The sequence below is a fragment of the Branchiostoma floridae genome, chromosome 5, assembly GCF_000003815.2.
Source record: "Branchiostoma floridae strain S238N-H82 chromosome 5, Bfl_VNyyK, whole genome shotgun sequence".
NCBI lineage: Eukaryota > Metazoa > Chordata > Leptocardii > Amphioxiformes > Branchiostomatidae > Branchiostoma > Branchiostoma floridae.
The window spans coordinates 6525671-6551080 of record NC_049983.1 but is presented as its reverse complement, the minus strand read 5'-3'; the positions used below and the strand labels follow the sequence as shown (position 1 = coordinate 6551080).

At 43.1% G+C, this 25410-nt stretch overlaps 1 protein-coding gene across 2 annotated transcripts; it reads right to left on the bottom strand.

Moving 5' to 3' along the window:
* Window positions 1–1528: 1528 nt before the first annotated feature.
* Window positions 1529–25320, bottom strand: LOC118415788. 2 transcript variants are annotated; one of them, XM_035820607.1, is made up of 3 exons: window positions 24682–25320; window positions 11801–12103; window positions 1529–1947 (listed from the first exon to the last, which is right to left on the bottom strand). In XM_035820607.1, exons 2-3 carry the CDS (start codon window positions 12087–12089, stop codon window positions 1769–1771), a joined length of 468 nt encoding a protein of 155 aa, XP_035676500.1. In that variant the 5' UTR covers window positions 12090–12103; window positions 24682–25320; the 3' UTR covers window positions 1529–1768. The 2 variants fall into 2 exon arrangements, with proteins under 2 accessions (XP_035676500.1, XP_035676501.1); XM_035820608.1 differs by lacking the exon at window positions 24682–25320 and having other exon boundaries at window positions 11801–12314.
* Between the last annotated feature and the right edge of the window lie 90 nt (window positions 25321–25410).

Here is a 25410-nt window from a genome sequence, read left to right as displayed (position 1 = left end):
CTGGCGTTTGTGGAGACCAAGAGGAATGGTGAGTTCTTGAACAGAACAGTTACTTGTCCCAGCCTAGACGTTCGGACCCCCAACCACCAGTAGACCGGTTGCAGAACTCGGAGAAGGAGGAGATTCGTACCGGTCGTCTCCGGGCCGCTACACGTGCCGGTCTAGCTCCTCAACGGGCAGGGGAGCTACTCCCTGTCCGCCACCTTATAGGTAGATTGCGGTGAGTACCCGTACCAACTACTAGTATATGCGGACCTCACGGGAGAATTCGAACATTTGGTTCCAAGGATACCAGGAGACAGTACAATGGAAGTGCTAGCGACGCGTCTGTGACGTCTCCAGGTGGCCGTCTCCAGACCACTGCACGAGGTCTAGCTCCTCAGGGGCAGGGGCGCTACTCCCTGTCCGTCACCATACAGCAGGGTGGCGGTGAGTACCCGTACTAACTATACGGACCTGACATTCGGGTCCATGGATACCATGAGACAGTACAATGGAAGTGCTAGCGACGCGTCTGTAGGACGTCTCCAGGTGGCCGTCTCCAGACCGCTGCACGAGGTCTAGCTCCTCAGGGGCAGGGGCGCTACTCCCTGTCCGCCACCATACAGCGGGGTGGCGGTGAGTACCCGCACCAACTTTACGGACTTGACCGAGGGAACATTAGGGGTACCAGGAGACGGTACAATGGAAGTGCTGGCCGCGGTGAAATTCAAAGGAAAGATAATCAAAGTAACTACTAATGTTTCACAATAACTGTACATAGTATTTTTCATATTTCTACGTACTAGTACATAGCACCGTATTTCACAATACACATTTTACGAAGGGCAAGTAACTGTCTGTTTATGCTACAGTCACATTTCCAAACCGGGGCCCGGCCGGGCAGCTTTTGGGAAAGAAAAGTATGGTATAGAATACAACAGAACACACAAAACGTGAAAAGCGTTAGTTATGAGCATAATTTGTGTATATTCCTTTCATAATAAAGACTCTAATTTTTCGTTTGAACACAGCAAATATCCCGGCCGGGCCCCGGTTTGGAAATGTGACCGTAGCATCAGGTCTAAACTAAACTCCTCTCTTATATATCGTTACATATCGGTGACTTGAATCCTCGCACCAGTAAATTCAAATCAATAACAAGTGGACGTACACATAACCAAGTTTGTAAAATTAACAAACAGCGGTGAAAATATATCGTAATGTGGTATAAAAGTCATTAAGTGATTTTTCATATACATATCAATTATACATTATACTCCATAAGCTTTGAATGTCACGACCTAGCACATTGTGAACTATGTGCGTTTCTTGACAAATAATTACTACTTTGGAGTGATATCTGAATTATTTCAATTTGTAAAAACGGCTCAATTCTGAACGTTTATATAATTGCTAATATAATCTTTTGGTCTTTTGGGGCCCTTTTTATCTGGAATATCTTTTACATTTGGAGTAGAGTACGCCATTCAGACTGTTTGGTGCAGTTATCCGCTTTATCGCTAGGTAATGTCCTTGAGCACTTGAGAGATCTGGTAGAGCCAGTCATTGAAAATGAAGAAAGAAGAGTTGGAAGAGACTTGTAAATCTGGATAGTTGACGTTACGAATTTACATCCGGGTATTTTACCGAAAGATCAGGTGAATGTCGCAGTTGTTCACGTGATCTTCGCGTGCTTAGGAAAAATCCACATTTTTCGGAAAAGTCTTTCTCCCTAAAATTTTCACCCCTACGTATATCCCGCGGGAAATTCAGACGGTGTTTTAGGTCAGACTTTTTTCTCCATTGTTTCTTGCTCTTTGATGCCCTTTCCCGCCGCCAGCTGCAGTTTGGAGCGGAATTCCCAAATGCCGTCGTCGTTTGGTTCCATGAAGGGGTCGGCAGACGGGGGAAGCTGGAAAATCCACGGAGCGTCGTCAAACTCCTTTTCCGTCAGTTTCAGGTCACCTGGAGAAACACAAGATATGAAAAAGATTTCTTAACAATATCAAAATATGCGTATGTATTGGTGTTTGTTTCACATAGCCTGTAAAATGCTAAAGTTTACTTTAGATGTAACACACCAACCCTGTACAGTATAGGTACAATCTGCGTAAGTCTGTCCGGACTGTAAGGTTTGGTCCACTCAAACTGCCATGGAAGGACTCCCTTTTCGTTTCGGTAGGTATTGTGGGCTTTTTATACCGTGCTTCACTCGTCACTGCTTGAGGTGTGGCCCTCCTCAAACACGGGACCTCCACTTAACACGCTATCTGAGGAACTCATAACCTGCGTCGCAGTGAGGAAAAAGGTATACGAAGTACCTTTCCCAAGGGCACAGCAAAAGGGCTTGTAGTTGTAATCTTATCTAACCTCCTTGCCCACATACGCACCCTTTAAAACAATGTTTTTATGTTGTTCTCTCCATACACACCCTTTAAAACGATGTTTCTGTCTCGGTCTATCGTTGTCTCGTCACATTTTCTGACATTGACTGGCCCCTAGGCGCAAATAACGATGTTGTGTCTTTGAGGAAATAGTTTTCCGAAAAACAAACCTTCAACAAATTTACTACTAATCAATAGTTTGTTGGAAGTGTAACGCAATACCCCCTGGGGAAAGCAGAGATAAACAAACTTAATTTGCCAAAGTTGTAGATGCGATCTGTAATTATGGTAATAGCTTGTACCTAATTGTTGTAACTACCATAACAGAATGATACTTTAACAACTGATGACGCAGCCTATGGACTAGACTAAGTGATTAGGTAACCTTATAACGTAACTAAGCAGTGATTGAGTTCTAATGACCACACACAGTACGATAATTACATTCTGATCCCTTGAAGTAAAATAAAAAGGCAGTAGTCTGCTGCAGTACAGAGAAACATTGTTGTGTGTGTGTGTGTGTATTTGTGTGCAACAGACTGTCAATATTGATTCCGAGCTAGGCTAAGATACTCAACAGTTAACAGTAAATCCGCTACAGAAGCGTCTGAAACCTCTTCTCCCTATATACTTAGGAAAACATTAGGCCATAATGATTCGATTATACGGATAACATCCACGCGCGCATCAATTTTCGGTCATTTCCCAAAAACGTTTTCAACCTCACTGTAAATCGTACAAAGCAGCTGCCCGATGCCTTAAATTGCCCCCCCCCCCCCCCCAAAAAAAAATAGGAAAACAGTCGTAGAATACCAAAGTCAAAGAAGAAGATGTGAAAGAACAAAAAAGTCAAAGAATCTATTTTTCGGTACACCATACTCCGAGTGTGCATTTGTTCAACCGTCCTGCTCAGTTAGGTTTCGTAACGAAGGCAACCTTGATTTTTGTTTTAATCGCACGCTCTCGTCAGTTTTGGGGTTCCCAGGGAACGTAATCCATATAATCGCATCAACATGGCCTAAAGAACACATATGTCTAAGTTTCCAGTCATATCAACTAATTGTACATGTATGTCCCATGACAGTGAAACCTTTTATCATCACTAGTTGACTGTAAACACGAAAAACCTCTGCCAAACGTACTGTGACAGGAAAACTGCGTGTCCTAACTGGGTGGTCTGTCATTCCAAAAACAAAGGTGCACACAACGTCCAAGGCAAAATTGCATAATTCTACCATCCAGTCAACCTTAATGGAGCCCCTGCTTGACCCACAAATGGTTTTCTTGAGAAACGACTTCGCATTCTTTCAATGGGGTGAAAAGTGCCAAGGTGACATTGACGACAAACTGACAAGGCAAAGAAACGAGTGGCAACAGTTTATCATTTACGGCATTTGACGAGCGCATCCCGTGGAAATGATGGTCACATGTACAGGTCACATACGTCGTGCGATCTGCATACTATTACAAACTGTAGACTTTTTCAGGAAATCGAACAATGAATTCTGCAAAATTCAGCTGTGTTGTTACGTGAAAGACTCCTTGTCGGATGTTGGTTCCGTCACAGCGTACTGTAAAGTGAAAATTCCAGGGGAATGAAAATCAATCTACAACTTACGATGAATGTGACAAAAAGGGAAATTTTATTACTCTACAATTAAGCAGGGATTAGGCCCTGACTGTTTTTATGACGTTTAATGCGTTTTTATCATTTTTATTTCTATTTTGCACCGTTGTCTTGAAACTCCAAGCCATTTTGATCGCTGTGTCAGAAGACACTAATGTAGGTCTACCCACGGCCCTGAAGGCAAGGTGCTTTGCTATCAAAATTTGAAATTCTACCCAACCCTAGAACTTAGAATTCTTATCTTCCTCGGTGAGGACATTTAACGCTGTAGTGATGTTTTGATATTTGCGATAATTGAGCATTGCATATATCAAAACACGTAGATATACATTGAAAGAATAATGAAACAGCGAGACAAAAAGAAAACGGAACAAAATAGAAAGGCCGATAAAAACGGCAAAAACAGTCGGAAATGTTTCTTGCTGTGGTCCCTTTAGCTTACAAATTTAAGCTGACCTTCAAGCATTGAAGTTATCATTGACTTAGTTTATGGGTTAATATTGGTCAGTGTGGTTCGCTAAGGAAGGGGTCAATGACCTCGCGGTGACCGCACGGTAAACATCGCCCTGCCAAACATCCCCTGATCGATGGTGAAGAAGCCGACAGCTAGAACACATCACACGGTCGAGAAATATCACTGATAGTTCACGGAACCAAGGATCAAGCAGTGTCCTACATATGGAGTTCCTACCATGCCAAAGCAATATCCTACTTACGAAGATCTTACCATGCCAAGGCGCACGATGTACTCCGACTTTAAAATGCACTTGCCCTAGATAGATCACTCTAGGCTGAGAGCTATGGATAATGCTTTGGGCCGGGTTGGCCTGCTTGTGGGAACGGAAAGTATGATATTAAAGACAACCGGTGTCCTACGTATGAAGTTCCTATCATGCCAAGGCGCACGATTTACTCCTGGATTGCCCTAGATAGATCACTCTTGGCTGAGAGCTATGGATAATGCTTGGGATCCGGTTGGCCTGCTTGCGGGAACGGAAAGTATGATACTGTATTAAAGACAAACTGTGTCCTACGTATGAAGCTCCTACCATGCCAAGACGCACGACTAACTCCGACTTTAAAAGGCATTTGCCCCAGATAGATCATATCCAGGTTGAGAACACCATGAACAAGCTACTAGGGGGCCCTAACGAACATGAATTCTTCCTTACATCAAAATCTATCTACCATACACAAAAAAATCCACAGCATGCCCAGGACATCAGAAACAAAAATTGGAAGTTCTACTGCAGTGCCAAGGTGACATACGGCGCAGAATTGACCTTGGAATTCTTTAACCAAACCCCTATATTCACATACCAAATATCATTATAATCCATCCAGAGGTGTTTAAGTTATGCTGACCCAAAAATATCTAGAATCACAAATATGCAGACACACCAAAAACAATACCTCCATTTTTCTTTGAGGTAACAAGAAAGCTATGGTCACAATTCTCACCCCGGGAGGCCAGTTAGCCAGTTTGTGACCCAAACATTAAGAAGGAGTTAAGCTTGTGAGCGCTACCACAAACATCGCCACATTAGGAGATGAACATCTTACTTGCTTCAGTGACTTGCGTTTAGTTTTCCCATTTGAAGTGGTAAGACTAGTGAAAACAAAACTGCCCTACGAACATTAGCTGAAGCACTAACACATTCCTTGTAAGAGCTCTGAAGTACACTACAGGGTCTTATCGAGAGACCAAGACCGGAAAGCTTACAGACCAGCTAAAGATAGATTCAAACAACATATGCAGTTTGTCAGTCTCCTTGGCTTGGTATACGAGGCAGTTTTTCCTCTAGCGTTGCATTCCAATGTACACGGGTATTTAGTGGGTAGCAAAAGTATTATTAGTTTATTTGAGTACCGGGTATTCTCCTTGGCGTTTCAAAAAAGGGGGTATACAATTCCTAATTATTTCAAGTCCTGTGGCGCATTTCTGACAACTCTGACAAGTTAGAAATGAAGCAACTGTCCAAGTTTCTTGCAGTATCCCCTCAGCATTACATTCCATTGTAGTCGAGTATCTCCCAAGCGTTACAAAAACGTATACATTTACACAAAATTATTTAGCCTGTGGCAAATTCCTGACAACTGTGACAGTTTGGAAATGAAGCAATTGTTCACGTTTCTTACAGTATTCCCTCAGCAGTACATTCCATTGTAGTCAAGGAAAGCAAAGGGCACATAGGGTAGCAAAATTATTACAGTATTCTCCATAGAGTCACAAAATGGCCAATAAACGTTTCCACAAAATTGTTTAGCTTCTGGCAAATTCCTGACAACGTACTCTGACAATTTGGAAATGAAGAAAGCAACTGTTAAAGTTTCTAATAGTATTCCCTCCGGCGTTGCATTCCAATGAAACATTGAAAGGCAACAGCAAAGGCACATGTTTCGTATTCTCCCTGGTGTTTCAGAAAAGGCCAGTGGTATACAATTCCATAAAACTTGTGGCATTTGCGAATTTCTGACAACTCTGACAATTTGTGATCAAACTCTCTTTGACAACGACGGACATCACGAGAGTAATATACAACCCATTTGTTTGGGTTCAAACGTGCATATTAGTATATTTTCAAGTCCATATGAGCACCGTATTGACATTTTTCATACGAAGCCGTACGTACGATACGCACCTCATACGCATCCCAATCGTTTTGTATAAGTTTAGCTACGCAGGCATATGCCCAGGACACCTGATAGTTTTGGCCATACACAAAATCGCACATACACTGTTGCGCAGCTCAAACGTAGTATTCGTAATGCATAGGTGCGACCAAATATTTGACAGATTGCTCAACGACTTTCATAGCTAGAAGAGCGATTTTTTTTTCAAAATCCGATTTTGGTCATTGTATGGTCGCTCATGGATTGCCGTCTAGTGGGAAGGAGACGTTATCAACACTGTGAACTGCTGTGTTGCGTCCGACTATCGTTGGCTAGCAACTATTTCCTAATCTCAGTAGATATATTGAAGTCCCCTCGAGCATGCAAGGCAACATAGATTAGCGGCATTCCTAGTCGTCGTCTTGACCGTGACACAAAGATTGACTATGTGTGTGTGGAAAAGGGGGGTTGTGTTCACAGCAAATATTAGACTTGGTGTCGTATGTACATGTTGCATGAATGGAAGAGTGTTCAACAGACAACAAACATTACTACAGTGTGTGAAGACAGGAATCCTTCACGTTTAAAGGGACTGTACGTTATGTATAATCTCCAAGCAGATGTAGAATGGGAGGGAAGTTGTATCCACATCAAACACTATAGTTCAAGTGTCGTATGTACATGCTGAATGAATACAGGGGTGTTCAACAGACAACAGACGTTACTATAGTGTGCTAAGACAGGAATATTTCCCTTTTAAAGGGACGGTACGTTATGTATCATCTCAACGAATGTGTAGAATGGGAGGGAAGTTGTACTCGCAGCAAATTCTATAGTCCAATTCTATATACACACAATGAATAGTGGAGTGTTCAACAGACAACAAACATTACTACAGTGTGTAGAGACAGAAAGCCGTCCATTTTCAAGGGACTGTACATTATGTGTCATCTCCAAGCAGATGTAGAGAGGAGAAATCGTAAAGTTTTCCAAGCTCTCTGTTCCCGAAGCAATTGGAAGTTCCACTGTCAAATCAAGGAGCTTTTATTTAAAAGCTCATTGGTCAAATACATGCCGTAAATTGAAAATCAATATAGGAAAAAGGACATTTATGTTGTAGAATGCTGCTTATCCTATCGTATTTTTTTACCTCTCTACATCTGCTTGGAGATTACACTATATGTACATTTGGTATTGATAGAGGTGATCATTTTCCATGTCATCGGTTTCTTGTCTATTTTTGCATTGAATGTATTTAAGTATTTTGACCCTGGACTTTTATTGAATCTATACATGGGGTCGTTTAAGGCTACGGGTTATCTTGTTTTCCTGTGTTGCATTAGCTGTATTATACTTGTTATCATTCTAAAGTTAACGGTTCAAGATAACGTGCTCATTTATAATCCTGTTTAGACTACAAGTACAAGCAGTTAGGAAAGCATTAACAGCTTGGGTCCTTGGAAAAAAGGCGAACCCTCGAAGTTATACCCCCTATCAACTAGGACGGCGCTTTCGCCGCTCTCTCTCGCTCTCTCTCTCTCTCTCTCTCTGCGACTTGAAAGTTGACAGATCGCTAAACGAATTGTGTAGAAAAAACGAATCTTTTTTACTCTTTGTCTGTTTCTTTATCCAGTCAAACTTTGTATTATATACCCAGTATGAAATAGAAGGTTACACACATCTGTTTTAGGTCGCAGTGAGAGCGCAGCGCGATCTCCGTCTAGTAGAAAAGGGGTAGCCTCTACCAGGCTCTACGTTTCCTCGTTGACGGAGGAAACGTACTCTTCTGGCTAGCTAACTCCCCATATCGTACCTTAAAACTCTATTTGTCCAATTTCTACAATAAGATCACCGATCCGCGGAGCCTGGTAGAGGCTAGAAAAGGGGCCTTACACAGAAGTTCTTGGTTTTCTCGTCAGTCGCATGTGAGTGAATCCCTGTCGCCTGGAACAGGCACGTTTCTCTTCTCCACTGACACAGCGTCGTGCAACACAGCGCTAGACACACGCCACCTCTACATTCCCACACACTCACCCAGTCACGGGGAGCAACCCTCGCCGGCTACTGAAAACAAACTTCCCGTTTAGGCCTATCTCGGGTATCCCCGGACAAAGTATTACACATGCACTCCCTCCCTAAGTGGTCTGACTATTACCGGTATTTAGTCCATAGTGGACAACTAGTAAGGGAAAACCTCGTGTAATGAGGTTAGGAGACATTGGCGCTTGAAACTAGTATGTTATTTCCCATGCATTAACACCTTGTGAAATGTTCCCTGTGGTATCGTCTAGCTCACGACAAATGGAAAACCAGAAATTCTATCAGCCAAAGCAAGGAGAAATAACTTGAGGAAGAGAGTGAGTGAGTGAGTGAATGAGCGAGAGAGAGCTAGAGAGAAAGAGGGAGAGAGGGAGAGAGAAAGAGCCCAGAGGGGATAGGAGAAAGAGATGGGCTCGGAGAGAGAGCGAAGGAGAGAGAGAAAGATGAGGGAGAGAGAGATAACTTGAGAGAAAGAAGGAGAAAGAGAGAGGGAGCAAGAGAGCGAGGGAGAAAGGGAGGGAATGAACGTTTGAGAGAGAAAGAGAGGTTAGGATGGCAACTAGAAAATAAAAAAGAGAGAGACAAGACTATAAAAATGATTAAGATATCAAACAATTTCAGTGCGTGCATAGTATGTAACGCACTGCAGAACAAACCCGAGGTTGTCTTCGTGTCTTTCATTCCTATTCGTGACCTTTGTCCATTTTGTTTGACCTTGAACAACACAGCCAGGTTTACCCGACAAAACCGAGCCAACATATGGAACGTAACAATTTCAGACCAGCCACAAATTAGACCTCAGTCAGCAAAACTTGATACCATGTTTGCCTCCAAGCTAAATCCCGTACAATGTAAGTTTTGAGAAATTCAGTAACTCCGAGGTAAGCGTTTAATCTTTGTACAGACAAAGTGGGCGGATGGATACAAGTGACAGGATTTCCAGACTTGTTGTTTGGCAAACTTTCAAACAGACAAGGGTCGAGGAGACTTGTGTCTAGGCAGGCGATACAAAAGGCGTATTCTTACTACTCCTATTTTGGTTAGGTGACGTCATATTCAGACGATAAGTGTAGGGAGGGAGAGGTCTAGTAAATTTCTTTCCTTTACTCAGTGACAATTGGTCTAATTTCCTTCCAACACATCTATTCTACCTATCTCGAATCCCATAAAGTCTTCTATCCTAAATATTAAATAGAACACATTCTCAGTTATTTTCGTATACCTGTTTTTTGGTGTTTGAAGGAATTTTGTGACACGAATTATGCAAACAAAACGTTAAAAAAATATTTCGTACGTATAAAACGTATGAAAGAATATAATCCACCGATAGCCCATGCTTTGGGTGCAGACGAAGACTACTCCTTTCAAAACATTCAACGTTCTAAATATTTGTCCGTTATCAAAACACACACATCATAACATTAGCAAAACTCTCCTCCCACTATCTAGGAGATTTACTAAAATTTCAGTCGCTCTGGTCTGACCTATAGGTCTGACCAAAAATGCGTCCTGTTGAAAATACTTTAATCCCGCTTGCCTATCAGTTCCCATCCTACAAGTAATACCGTAAAAGCGAAAATGTTTGCCTTGCTTTTATGTTCGTGGTTGTTGCGTTGACCTGTTTATCATGAATTCGAACTTAAAAAACGGACCGCGAAAATTTCTTTGTTTCAACACCGCCAAAACTCCATTTTCTTCCTAGTAATCCTACCGCGAAATTATAAACTCCACGCAAAAATGTCCCCTTTCACGGTATTTGGTAAACTTCAACTTGGCAGGGAAAATAATAGTCCCCGGGCCCCAGCGGTGGAAAGTCGGTCTAATTTGCAGCCGTGCCGAGAATCTCGGGCAGGAAACAGTGTCGGACCGACAGCTGTACTTACCCGCCAACTCCGGAACACAGTTCTAGTTTCCAAGACACACAAATCACACAGACGGTGGTCTCAGTCAAGTCTGTTTTATCATGTAAGGCCATAGCAAGTTAATTCTGTGGATGACATCCGCGCGCTCATGAATTTTTGCCGGAATTCAGACCAAAAAAAAAAAGGAATTTTGTTCTTCTTTGGAGATGGTCAACATTAGGCCACAGCAAGTAAATGTTATGGATAATATCCACGCGCTCCTTACTTTTTGGCTGATTTCAGAAAAATAAAACGAAATTTTTCTTCTATGGATATGGTCAACATGACGAAAAATGAACAAAATCAGCAAATATGTTGTGTTGTAGCCTAATGATTGTATTTGTAAAAGTGACACTTGCGAAGTAGCCATGACTGTAGTTGTAGAAGTGAAACAAGTTGGATAGTTGTAAAAGTGTCACTAATATACATATGGAAGCCATGAATGTAGTTACTAAGTAACTTTGCTAGTGTTACCAGTCTACCATACTAGTGTCACTTTTACTACACCAGTGCACGTCTTGAATAGAGGCATGGATGTCTTGTTGGCTGTGCTACCATATTTTGACCCTTTGCTTTTTGTTTCAACGTTTATGGTGTCTATTTTGAAAATGTTTTCTGTACCCAACTTGTATTGCTTCACCCTATCGCACTATTTTTGCAATCTGAAGAAGATGTCATCCACAAAATTTACTTGCTGTGGCCTAACGCTGTGATTTGATTTTCTCTGCTTCGCGAGTTTTTAAATTGCCGCTCTTGACTCTCTCTAATTCTAAACACCCCTAAACACCCCCAATCGCCTCGGTATGCGGCCAATTGTATGTTTTATGTCAGACAAATCCGTAAATGTTTGGCTACACCGCACTTTGGTATTCGTGTGAACAGAATTGAACGAAAACATATACTTGCTATCATGCTATTAAGGATAATCCTAGCCCAAATTCTTCCTCTCTTAAACACTGGTTAATTGTTTAAAAAAGAAGGCGAGCTTGAAAAAAGGCAGACTTGGCGACGAAGTTGGCGTTGACAGTAAGTAAACTTGCAAACACAACTTTTAGACAGGGCAAAGAAAATTCAACTTTAAGCGTCAGCAAAAAAAAAAGTAAGTAAACGTAGCGGTCATAACTACTCGGAATTTCTAAGAATGCGTCTATCTTATAAGAAGAGACACAACAAACTTGAACTCCTAACACTCCTAAAAGACAATGTTAACGTCTATCAGAAGCTAATCAACAATAACATGAACTTGTACTTACCGTTTACATCGGCGGTTTCAAATGGGTGCATGGCGTCCTCTTCTTTCGTCCCCGTCACTTTAGCCAACTCGTCCACCGTTATGACGTTATCCTTGTTCAAATCGTACATGCTAAACTCCGTCGGTAACTCCTCTAGCTTCAGCTTCCCCAGTTCTTCCTCTCCGGGGATGTTCCCGACGAAGGGCAGCGGACCGTCTACCTCGTCTACCGGGTCCTCGATGAGCTTGTCCCCGATGACAACGGCTACAACGCCCGCTAGTACCAGCCACCGTAACAATCCGGCCTCCATGGCTCTGTAGTGTCCTGTACCAATGAGAACACAAGGTGTATAAGGTGTTATGCTTCCCGTTAATGATTCTATCTATCACCGAGGCTCCGTGACTTGTACAGGCGGTCCAGAAAGGCTAGGCTACCGCCGACGAGGGTAGAGGCACCTCGGTGAGAGAGAGGTACGGACCGGGAAACTGCAGCCCCACACAGGCGCGAACAATGTTTGACCCCGAATGTTTCACTTGTGTGCGGGGCGCGAACGTCACTCGCTGACAACCACAAGCCTTAAGACCATTCCATTACGATGAAATTGAGGGGGCGGCGATTTTTATAGCACAGCGTAAAACACAATCAAGGAAGCTAAATTATGACATTAATGGAAATATAGGAAGGTAGTAGTGGTGAATTGAAATTGAGATTAGTATTTTTATCATTTTTACTAATGAAAGAGGTAAAAGCTGAAAATGTTTTTATACATGATCTCTTAAACATCGAAAATGGAATATTCTAAAGTCACATGCAGCAGCTACGGTTGACCACAAACCATAGCATTTACCACAGAAGACGAAACAGTGCTATATACATCCTATACTCGGCATTTATTACACAGAAAATAGCTTACGTCAGCATGCTGCACGAATTGTTTAGGACTAGCTATTGATGAAAAGTGAGTAAACGATTTTTTTACAATATGTTTAAAAGTAAAATTTCTATCGTTATCGATCAAGTATTCTTCATACAAGCTATAATTCATAAGAGGGCCTTTGTCTTCTATATCGTTGCAAATTTGGAAATTCGCGTCGGCGCCACAACACCATACTGGCGGCTTGTTTTTCGGAACCGTCCCTGTGTTATTTGCAGAATGTCCACAAAACAGTGGCAACATATAAACCATTGATAGCTTATCGTGACAACTACGCCATGGATATAACATGCAACATACAGTGTTAGTGGAACTTTTGAACTTTTTGTTTTCCTTTAATAACGCCACTAAGAGCCTAACTTGAGAACATGTTGCACACTAGCTTTGAGGCTGGGCAGACATCTTATGTTGCGTGACTCCAAAGTTAAAGACGATTACAAAACTGCATTCCTAGCGCTAATTCTTTGTCGGATTATTCTGGTCAAAGAAAGACACGTAATGATATATTGAGAGGCTTAGATGAGAGAGGCGGGGGGAGGGAAGGGGGAACATCTAAAACCGGCGGCACAGTGGCGCCCAGTGGCTTTGCGGGGTCTATCAAAGATCCCTTGACGTTGTATACGACTGGCTGAGAGAACTGCTGTGCCATGATGTTATTTTGGGGGCAGGAGTTGGCCCCCTTTACTTTGCGGACCTGCCTCAAACCCAGTGCAACAAGTTATTAGGTCCCTTTTACTCCCTCACATTAGGCGAAAATCGATCGGACGACGAGTCTGCGAGCTTTGAATTACGAGGAGGCATGACCCTGGTGGACGGGAAGGGGGGACTCTGCCATTTCTTCGTCGGCAGCAGGCTCATGCCTCCTCGTAATTAAGAGCTCGCAGACTCGTCGTCCGATCGATTTTCGCCTAATGTGAGGGGGGTATAAGCGGTATGTCAAATCGTAGGTCGCTCAGTAGACGCAGCGCGGTCGCAGACCTTAGAGGAAAGAGTGTGTTTGAGAGACAAGGATAGAAAGTACTAGAATGTACAATCGTTAACGTCAAATCTATCTAGATCACTGGACTTCATTAGGCTTCAATGAAGGACTTCAAAAGCAGGTTTCTCGAAATGAGAAACACACTGTTTCCTGTATGCCTGGCTATGATCTCACCACTTCCTTCTGGTCTTTCTTAGTGGGGAATGATTCAAACGAGATCTGAGCCAGGAGTGTAGATTTCTATAATTGAGAAACAGGGTAATAGTCATTACATTTCGTGGCTCCAGTCTATCGTTTGAAACAAATTTTCGGCCTAGTGTCTCGACTTCCTAGTTTCCTCAGTCTTACGATTAACATACGAATAACGCCCAAAACGTAGGATATATAGTTAGATGTATCTTGCATTGGTGTTTTCTAGGTATCGAATCTCTGCATATGTGTGAGAGGATATATTGAGTAACTGATATGTCGATGTGCTAAGCAGCGGTCTTTTCTTCATAACCGAAACAGCTGGCTGTCCATAAAGCAAATGAAAGTTAGCACTTACCTATATGTATGGTGGTATGAGGTATCTAATATTCAGAACGCCATTGTCGACTTAATGTTCTTCAAAATCCAAACTCCTAAGCATCCAATTAACGTATCACTCACTCTGATCATTTGCCCTATTCTAAGCTGTTAACCAGATATGATGGCATTCACAGTATCAGTACATCGGGGTCAGTTTCTCACAAGCACTACAGTTGCAGTGATAGTTTATCATGCAGCTGCCACAGGAGGCTTCACAAGGGGTTTCGTGTTCAGTGTGTATACATTTTGATGACGAATCTATCAGTGATTGCTGTACCGTATCTAGTAACAAGACAGTTCACTTTGGCCATATTACGTCATATGATCTTGTTGGAGGTAGTGGAAGCGATTTTATGAGTCGAAATTCCGATATTCGTGTATTGGAAAACCCCATTTGAGCCTTTAAAGAACGCGTCACGGGGTTAAGTGTTTGTGAAGGCTCGTATTGTCCCGTCACGTCTGTCAACGCTATCTGTATTTCTGTCTGAACTTGACCTCAGTTGACCCCTCCCAGTGTATTTTGGGCCACAAGCGAGACCGCCAGGCGTCTCGTGTTTAAAGGAGCGATGTGTGGAATATACAAAACACGCAGGGAGCGACTGGTCTGTGGTACAGATGATAAAGAGAGGACGGTTGAACTCTGGTATTGAGAACTACAGGGGCGGAACGTTTTAACAAATTGCGGTGGATAAAAAAGTGGGGATCAACCGTTTTTGCTGTCTTCAAAGTTACAAGTGTGACTTGTCGTTCAGGGTGATAAAACCAGTCGTTGCCATTAGCTATAGGCTTAGCTTCCTTCGCAGACTTCTAACGTGTAGTGGTTTTTAACATGGTACAAGTTCTCTTACGCCATGTTAAAATTGCGAAAATAAAATAAACACCAGTGTTCCAAGAAATCATCTTCCAAGGGGGAAACTAGTATTGCTGCCATTCCGTGTGCCTGGAAAGTTGGCGACGTGTTTTAACGCTAGTTCACCTTTATCCGCGGGGTAACCTATATCCATTGTTTTAAACAAACATTGTACAGGGTATTTAGGGATGTTGTGTTGACAGATTGTGGTTTCAAACTGCAATATTGTAAAGATATTGCAATTGATGTCCCTAATAGCTTTGAAAAGATAGACAAAATGACCAAATGGGCCAACAAAAACGAACCACATCTTATACCTCTGCTTGAGAAAGAATAGTCAGAAAACTTCGTAAACGCACCACATAGATGTTGTGACAGCAAATCAAAGTAAGACATAAACATGCATCAATTTGTGTTGAAGTTTGTTACTGCTTAGAACTGTGTTTATTTTCTATTCCACATTTACTATTTGTTTAGTTTTACCACATTTGTGGAAGGATTGACACAACAGGTGACTAACACCTTTTCAATATGTCAACCCAGAGACCAGACTGTAAGGTTTGATCCACTCACACCGGGAAGGTCCCCTACTCTTTTCGATATAAGTGTGCGGTCGGTTCTTTAAGTTTAACGTACTCGAGGTGTGGCTCTCCTCAAACGCGGGACCTCCATTTAACGTCCTATCCGAGGGACGGCCCTAACGGAAGCTAGGAACTCATTTTCACTTGAGTGAAGTGAGGAAAGTCATGTAAAGTGCCTTTCCCAGGGGCGCAAGATTGGTGACACGACAGGTTTCGAACTCGGGACCGCTTGGGCCTGAGCCCATGCAAAGCGCTGCCGATTACGCCACACGATCTCACAAAAGATATTGTGACAGCAAATCAAATTAGGACATGAACATACACCACTGTGTGTTGAAGTTTGTTACTGCTTAGAGCTGTGTTTATTTTCTATTCCTCATTATTTCTTTTGTGGTGAGACCACGAGATGAGAATCGAACCCAGGACCACCAGGTGCGGGGACCAGTCGTGCGAGAAATGCCGCAGTAGTTCCGTCCACATGTTTGACCTCGAAAAGTCACGTTCCATTCGGGGATCCGATCGTCTTATCTTGTAGAGGCGGTCTGGACATTTCGCTAACACACCTAGTCACTCAAAGGTGGTATCTCACTGAACTTGGGGGCGGCACTGTGAGGTTCGTTCACTGCGTCACTGTTGTGTTATTTTCGCCGATCATTTATAATTTAGAAATTGCGTAATACGTAAGTTAAGACTTAGAAGACAACAAAAGACACAAAACGTAAGAAAATTCGTTCTTTATCTCGTTGAGTAATCTTTCGAACCCCGCAGTGCCGTACCGGTGACCCCAATGCAGTGAGATACCACCTTAGGGATGTCCCTGTAGCTCAACTGGTAGCAGTCTCATAGTTGAGGTCCTAGCCCCTGGTTTCAATCACTTGGTAACTGGGAGACCCCGGTTCAAATCCAAGGAATGTTCTTCGGTTGGGGTTGCACCCGTCTTTCGGAAGGGACGTAAAATGGGGCTTCGGGGTTCAAGAAGGTGCCTCTGGGTCACTCTGGTATGTTAAGGAGAAGGGGGCTGGCAACCCAGTTCCCTGTAGAAAATATACCCCACTACAGAAACAGCAAGAAAAGAAGTTGAACACTCGGTACCCGTCATTGTTCCTCGCCGGCAGACAGTCTAGGATGTTTACATGTATCATTGTATGTGCTTAAAACATGTAGCTATGGGAGTCAATTTACCCTTCAAACGGCCAAGTAGGATAGATTGGGAGCACTTTCTTATTGCTCTTACCCAGGGCAAAGAACTGGTCGCTTAAAAGCACCTGCCTTATATTGGTGTTCACCGCAAGTTGAGCACACACGCACCCTCTATTTTCAGGTCTACGCGTGAATAGTTCTTATTCAGCCGTCTATGTTCTGTGCCACATGCTACCACAAAGATATAACCAACTAGTTGTCTATCATCACTGATGATATCAACCACTATCTTATCTTTCTGCAACGCATTTTAAGACTACTTACGTTTAACTGTACACCTCACAAACGTGCGTCTCAGCCATTGAGTTAAAACGAAGCAAGGCAAAACGCAAACAAGCAACTTTTTGTTTGTGCTATCGTGTTTCGCTGGAGGCATGAGAAGCTTGCAAAGGAGGTCGCAATTTGGAACATGTCAAAACAAGAACCTCGTTGGTCAAAAGAAGGGAGGTTGTCATCTTATGGTGAAGTCACACGAATCCATCTGAGGTCCGTGTTGACATTTTCCCATAAGTAGCCGTACGCATAGTACGCACCTCATATGCATCATGTGTTAAGTTTTGGGTACGCAGGCATACGCACAGTTCACGTAATATTTTTGGACAGGCACAAAACTATCGTATGTACGCAGTTACGCAGCTCAAACGTTATGAATACGTATTACTTTGGTTCCACGTTATGAATGCGCATTGCAGCGGTAAGAATACGTTATAAGTTTGCACTTAATACGTGGTCATATGCTGATCTCGCGGCATGCGATCTGAACAAAGCAGCGTCTACATAGCGTACGTACAGCTCAGAATACGTACCTCACATGCAGCTATTCACAGCAAGGTTGTTGCGCACATTAAATGCAAACCATACGCACCTCATACGGAATAATACACTGAAGTTGTAATTCATACGATACATGCACGTATAATTTGATATATTTAAAAAAATCCAAATGTTACGTGTACGATTGCGTATTGATAGAATTCCATACGGTCCTCATGCGAACTTGAAAAAAAACCGTGTGAACCCACCCTTATAGATGATGTATATATATAGTTTTAGGTGAGGGAACTTTGCCTGTTGATTTAGCCTTCTGACCAGGGACCAGGTTTTAGACAAAATGCTCGTTTGGCGCGTTATTTCCTAGAGGAAAAGTTTTGAATTTCTCTTGATTGAAAAAAGCTGAGGTACGAAACATAAGTCGAGCTTTTGCATTCCTTACAACATATGTCATGTTTAGTGTAAGTGTATGGGATAAATAAAGCCGATATTTCTACCACAGCCGACGGACACGCCCTGAAGATAGCGGAATGTCTTTCTTGTTAAGGGCTGGAGAGGATTAGCTTGTCAATCAACTACCTGTACGGCCCTTCCCCGGTGTTCTTGTCTGTTTCGAATTCCTTTCTAACTGTTCTGAGACGCTTGTTTCAATTAGGCTTTTCCCGGGGATGAAAAAGCGCCCAAATTAGACTAATTGGTCGAAGGAATTTGCCGGCCAGATAGGGCTCAATCTCCGCGGACTCTGGCCAATTTAAACAGGACTATTTTGGCCAATTACAACAATTTTTACCCCCTAAAGAACTAGTGTAGCCTGGCTAAGGCATCTAAAACATTGCCGTCTTGTCAGTCTTGTCAAATTTCTTGCAATCCGAACTTAACAAAGTTACAAAGCAAAGTTTGTGTGTGCGTGTGTGACTGTGTGTGTGTGACTGCTGTCTGTCTGTGTGTGTGTTTGATTGTCTGTCTGTGTGTGTGTGACTGTCTGTATGTGTGTGTGTGTGCCGTGTATGTGTGTGTGTGTGTGTGTGTGTGTGTGTGTGTGTGTGTGTGTGTGTGTGTGTGTGTGTGTGTGTGTGTGTGTGTGTGCACACGATAACACTCAAGAATATCTGGGCGGATTCCCTTGATATTTCCCTCCACGAAATAATTAGATATTGGGTGCTCTATCGGCTTCACATGGTACTGCAGCGGAATTTCATGTTTTGAACTCTTGTCTTTTGAACATGCTATGATCATAATGTTTTTGGGAATACTAAGTATGATGCAAGGTGTCAAAGTATTATTATTGAAAGACAACAAAACACATCGATTTAGAAGACAACAAAAATATTGAGCGACCTGTGAAACCACTTGGTCGCTCAGCGCAGTCGCAGTCTGGAGGAGGGGGTGTAGATAAGAGGGGTGAACCCAAGACAGACGCCACACGATCGCTATGTTTAACTTGGCAGGATAACAGGCACACATCGCTGACGGGGAGGACAGCCGCGGCACTGCCCACGGAGGACCTTTACCATCCCGGCATGTGTGTTTACGTGCTACCGTCTTCTCACATACAGAAAACACGTCAGTCAAGAACTTACAAGACGAGGGAATGTAAGATTTTATGTTGCAGCCCCAACCGAGCCCGAGATGCCCTTCCCGATCCCAGGCTTTGGACCAGGGTTACCAACTAGAGCAAGCTGCTAGGTGGCCCTACATGTACCACTTGCTTCCTTATCTCGCAAGCTACTTGCCACCCAAAACTCAAGACCATAGCCTATCCAGGTCAAAAGATACAACAAAAAAACGGACGTTCTGCTGCAGTACCAAGGTCACATACTAGGGGGGCCAAAATTGATCTAGATTTTCGTTTTCTATCAAAACACCGACCGACATACCAAATACCATCGTAATACATCAATCAGTTCTTGAGTCACGCTGACTGCAAACACACAGACACACTCACACACAAAAAACCCCAACCAATATCTCAATTTTTCAGGGAGAGAACTACTGCATTGGAACCAGGAGCTCAACTGTGAGGCTGCTACCAGTTGAGCTACATGGACATCATCGTTGTTAAATGGTTTTGATAACTTAGGCGAGATTCTACAACGCAATTTTGCCGTCCAACGCACTCGTCAATCATCCAAAGAACCAATCAGCTCCGATACGACAAAATCTCTTATCAAGATTACATCTGCGTAATCCTAATCTTTCTATGATTAGCTTATCCTTCAGCGAGTTGAAAGCTTCTCTGTTTTCCTAAACGAAGATTGAACGACTGTCCACCACTGTTGGTGTCGTCTGTCTGGAATGTGTGCCTGAGGTCCGAGGGATCACCACGCCAGAGTGGACAAGGGTTACTGACCCACTGACCGGTAGGACCTGGTGCCAATCAGCGCACTGCTAACCACTCGTTCTCATACAGCCTCGTGTGTTCGCGATTCTTCAGGGCATAAATCACTCTAAAATGGGTCATTTTTGTGGCAATTAAAAGGTGCAGAGATCAGGAATAGTCACGTGTCTTGGTGTATGCTACCTTGGGGTTAGCCTGGGTACCATCTGATTTCTACCCTAAAAATATTCTTAATTTAGAAATTGAACTCTTGTTACATCCGGCAATGAGGTTATACTTTTGGGTGCGTCTGTCTGTCTGCCTGTGTGTTTGTAGAGGTCGCAGTTTAACTCGAGAACTAGAGTGTGGAACTTGATGATATTTGATACGTTGGTAGGTGCTAGATTTTGAGCCCCCTAGCGGCCTTCTGTGACACTGCAGCGAAACATCCGTTTTTTTATATCTAGTGTTCTAGACAGGCTATAAAAAGCTATAATCACGATTTTTGGTAAAAAGATAGATACGTATATACGTCTTGTGTTCGGAAAGGCTTGGACCCTCCAGTTTACCCACTAAATTTGGCCGACTTTTCTACTAATGTTTCCGGCTCCGAAAGAGTCTGGTGGTAATTTCTTTTGGCATTCGCAACATTCATCCAGATTGCAATGGCCAAGAGAGTAGAGTGTTCGTCTGGCATTCATTCGGTGGTTCGATCCCCGACCGAGTCATACCAAAGACTTTAGAATTAGTACATACTGCTTTCTCTGCTTATCACTCAGCATTTTGGGAAAGAGTATCGTAATTCAACACACACCACTACCAATGGACTATTGTATATAGTGATTGCACAAAGTTGTGTGGCCCAAGGGCTATTGAAATGGAGATGGGTGCCACCCTATGCACAATCTGGTGCAGTGAATACATGATTTTACTGTTAACTCTAGTTAATCTTCAAGCAAGTATTACGGGAATTAGTTCTAACTTTTCCTGACAACATTTTTCTAGCTAGCATCTGCCTATTCTCAAAGAAAGTCTAGTGGGGTACAAACGACCCAGTACGAAAGGAAATGGTCAGCAAAAGTGTATTCCGACCCCCCCCCCCCCCCCCCCCCCAACGAGGGGACTGGGAGAGCCTGTGATGGAGGCTAAGGATTAGTGTTTTCAGCTCCCGTATCTTTGTGTTTTCTTACTCATGACTTTGTCGGCTTAATTTGTCACGGACCACAAATTCTTACTCTCATCCTGTTATCATAACCTCTAGCACAGACCCAGCTAACAATTCGGCTAGCGACATCGTAAATTCGTGTCGGTACACATAGGGGAGGCAGTGTTCTAACTTTTAACGTGTAACAATGAAGCCCTTTACACCAGCTGACATTGCCCATTCGCTACGCCCTATCCCTCGTGTGATTACTTTCTGAGCAGAGGTTAGGTTCCGGCTGGTTTTAGCGTTTAGTTGGCCTTGCTATCTTCAGTAATTTGTCAGGTTTTCCTTATATCCGACTATGCCAAACAGACATTAGGAAAAGGAGACCTAAGAGACCCTAAGATACAGAAAGCGGTTTGAGAGGTGTACCTGGCCATAGTCTGTCAGCAGCTACGGGTAATTTCTAACTTTGATTTGAGTTTCGTTGGCTGAAATTTACAGACCAGAACAACTCCTTTAACACAGTCGATTAAAAGTTATCCGCTTCTTTTACTTTGGCTAGTTAACTCCCACGTAAAAACACAACCGGCGGTCGCTTTTGTCAATCTAAGTTCAATTGCTTTTTTCATGGTCAAACGCAGTGTAACTCCATGCCATTCACTCAGCGACGTAGGATGCAGAGCTTGAATGATAGATTTTCAGATAAAGATACAATTCTAGAGTTCCAAGACATCATACCTTCGTCAAGTCATGTTAACCTTTTCGAATAACGTATTGTGTAGATGTCTCTCATTGATTATGCAAATATGGTCCTCATTTGTAACGTAAAGATGTCTCGAAGTAGTTATTGGAAGGAAAAATTGCAACTTCCTCCACACTTTGATAGCCAAAACGCCAAACCGCGTCAGTCAGAAACACGGTTATAACGTCACAATATTCCTCCTAACATCTGCTTTCAGATTGATAGTTGATGACAACCATCATTTTCCGACCTCCACCCGTGTCCAGGGCAGCGCGCGCTCGTCCTCCCTCTCGGTCCCAGAGTCACCAGGGTCGTCACGGTCACCCCGCACCATTTGTGAGAACATAAGGCGATCCTTTGACTCAGAGTTCTCTCCCATGACCTCAAAGGTCCCGGGGGTTGACTTCGCTGAAACCCGTTTCTCTTTGTTCTCCTTTCAACGAATAAGTGGCTTTGAAATGGTTAGTTTACGAGATGGAACGGTTACAAGTCGCTTGTGCTTTTGAATCACCGACGCGAAAGAGGTGGCATTATAGTAAACAATGCTTAACATCTTTATGCCAGGAAAACTGAATTCCAAAGAATGATGTACTTTCCAATCAGAGGTTAGGTTCCTGGTTGTTTTGGACGTTGTTTTTTTATGCCTTTTTTTAGGGCTTTCTGTTTTATAATATTTTCTTTTTGTCTAGGAGGCCGATAAAAATGTTGAAAAAAACTTCCTAGCACTTTTGACCCATTGCTGACGTCATGTATCCGCAAGATCACGTGTTAATAAGATCACGTGTCTGTAACTCTCGCGAGTTTACGTTCTGAAGTGATTGGTCATCAGTATTGATCCTGAAGAAGGCGACAGTGGTTGTTGAAAATTTGATCCGTGTACACCTTTGTGTTGGAAGAAATTTTAGCATTGTACTAACATCAAAACAACCTAACCTCTGCTTTGAGAGTATTTTGTCCCTGGATACAGGCCACTGGCTGTCATCAACACTACAACGTTGTGTATACCAATAAGCGTTAGCACTAATCGTGAAGTAATGCAATGGTTGAATTCTATACAGCCCCAGTGGCGGTCTGTTGCTGCAGTTAAATAGGTGTTGGTCGGCCACCACCCAAACGTAGTATACGATAGCCGCCACCCAGTCCACATACTAAGCCTGTACCTAGCTCACATTTCGTTAACTTTGCGAACTCAGCAGAGTCTAACAACAGGTGAAAGAAATACAGAGACTAAAATTTCCAAGCAGATGTAAGACTAAAAAGATTCCAGCTTGTTTGCGTCATTCCGCCATCTCAGCAGATGCAGAGAGGCAAAGTCTTTCAAGCTTTGGGATCCGCGACGTAGCTGGTCTTTCTTCTACGCGCATGACGGCGCATCCGAGAGTTACCTTTCTATACTTGCTGGGAGATTAAATCTATTGCACAGGCTAAGTTGCTTTGGTGTTACTTACTCTCCAAGCAGATGTTGGTAGGGAAGAAACGTTGACGTGAAAGCGTAAAGAAAACGGGGCATACTATAAAAAGGTCTTCCACCCAAACCTCTGCTTGGAGTACCTTAGTCTGAACATTTGTGTACCATTCTGGTCAGAGCATTCTGGTTGTCCCTCCAAAGTCCAAACTGACAATAAGGAAATATTTTATTTTACTTCCAATATCTGCTTGGAGATTAACCCAGAAGCAGAGCGCCGATCTGCCCGCATAAATAGCCTTCTTCGCAGACTTCTAGAACGGCTACTTTTATTTTTTTTCGGAGCACTGATTCACAATTTTCAACATAGGCTAAGGTTCTCTATGGCTATGCTGGGAAAGGGGGTTTCGTCGCACGTAAAACTCTCTTTCTCAGCATAGAGTATTTTAGCTTATGTTAAAACTCGCGACTCAGCGATCCCCTCAAAATGAAAACACCCACCCTAGAAGTCTGCGAAGGAGACTATGTACTATACCCACACAGTTATTAGCCGGAGCCTTGCCATTCCATAGCTCGTTATCGCTGACAGGCATGCAGGGATGTCACAAACCAGTCTGGCAACCATTATAAACTAAACCCCAACGCAAACATTGCGATACCGTGCAATTGAAAACATCCCACAAGTGCACTTCAGGACGTCCTGACAGATACTATCTCAAGATCCTAGTAACGAGTCTTGAGTTCGATACTTGTTGACTCAAGGTCACTTTCACTGGTATGTTCTTATCTTGGCTCAAGACGATGAATTTTCAAGATAAAAACATTTTGAAAGGAAACGCAGAGACAGTGCCTAGTTTTACGTGGACAAGTAAAAACAACACGTTTTATCAGCGAGTGTGGTGGTTTCTATGGCCAACGATGAAGTTTAGAGACCATACAAGGCTGTCAACGAAGTTATTAGCCTCTACCAGGCTCCTTATAGGTCGCAGGATAACAGTAGAAATTGACCAAATAGACAAAATAACACGCCAGAGTAGAGGAGTCAGCTGGCTGGGACTAGTACAAACCTGGATACAAGTACTCCCTGGCCAGCTAACTCCTCAGGTATGTGTTACAATGTATCTCTCATCTATTTGGCAAATTTCTACTGTTCTCCTAGCCTCTACTTGCTTTACCATGCTCCACAAGTCTCTGAAAAATTAATAGTAGAACGTGGTCAAATAGACAGATAACGGGCCAGAGGAGTTAATAGCTTGCCGGGGAGTATAGTATCGTTTGCGACCCTGTTTCCTATTCTAGCTAGTATGAGTCTATCATTCCAATGTCCACTATTTTCCAGCAACATTGGACCCTGGTAGAGGCTATACATGTAACTGGCAATTTGCGTCTGTTGGAATATCACTCACCTTTGCTTTATATTTGCAGAAAGATCCACGAAACAATCCGACTTGCTCCGCTTGTGGCTTTCCCTTCTCTCTAGCTTGGTCAGTAGGATAGAAACCCTGTGAGGTACTTTTCCTTACACAATGGCTTAGCAATGCCAACAATTCCCCGCTTGAGCAGTCTATCGGGCGGATGTCAGAAACGAAATCCCTCAAAATTTGGCAACCCCCAAAACCTTCTCAAATTCTTGGAGCTCCGCAAGGATTCGAGTATACGATCTTGAAGTCAGAGACACGTCCTTCAAATCTTGAACGAGCCCGGACTTCGCCCTAGTTGTGTCAGGACTGGAAAAGTGACTGACAGGAGAGTGGGACGATATCTTGGCGCGCTCGGCTTGTGTCCCAGAATCGAGTAGCTTTATCCTGTAAACGATTTCCGTATGACCTGAACTCTTCTCTCTTCCTGTGAGAAAAACTTCCCGGTGAGACACAGCGGGAGTTACGGTAAAGTCAAACAAAGTAAATCCTTGTAAAATTGACAGGAAAATAGCAACTCTTCAGAAATCCTTAGAAAGAGTCCCACGCAGACACAGCTTCGAGAAAACGACCTCTGCTTTGTGTCTTCTGAGATCTTCTGAGACACAACTGTTGGCAACATACAGTAAACTGTTTACTAAAAGTTTGCACTCTGTTGGACTAGGGTTTGATTGACAAGCTGGCTTAGAAGGAGGCGTGGCCACACTAGCTCGTTAC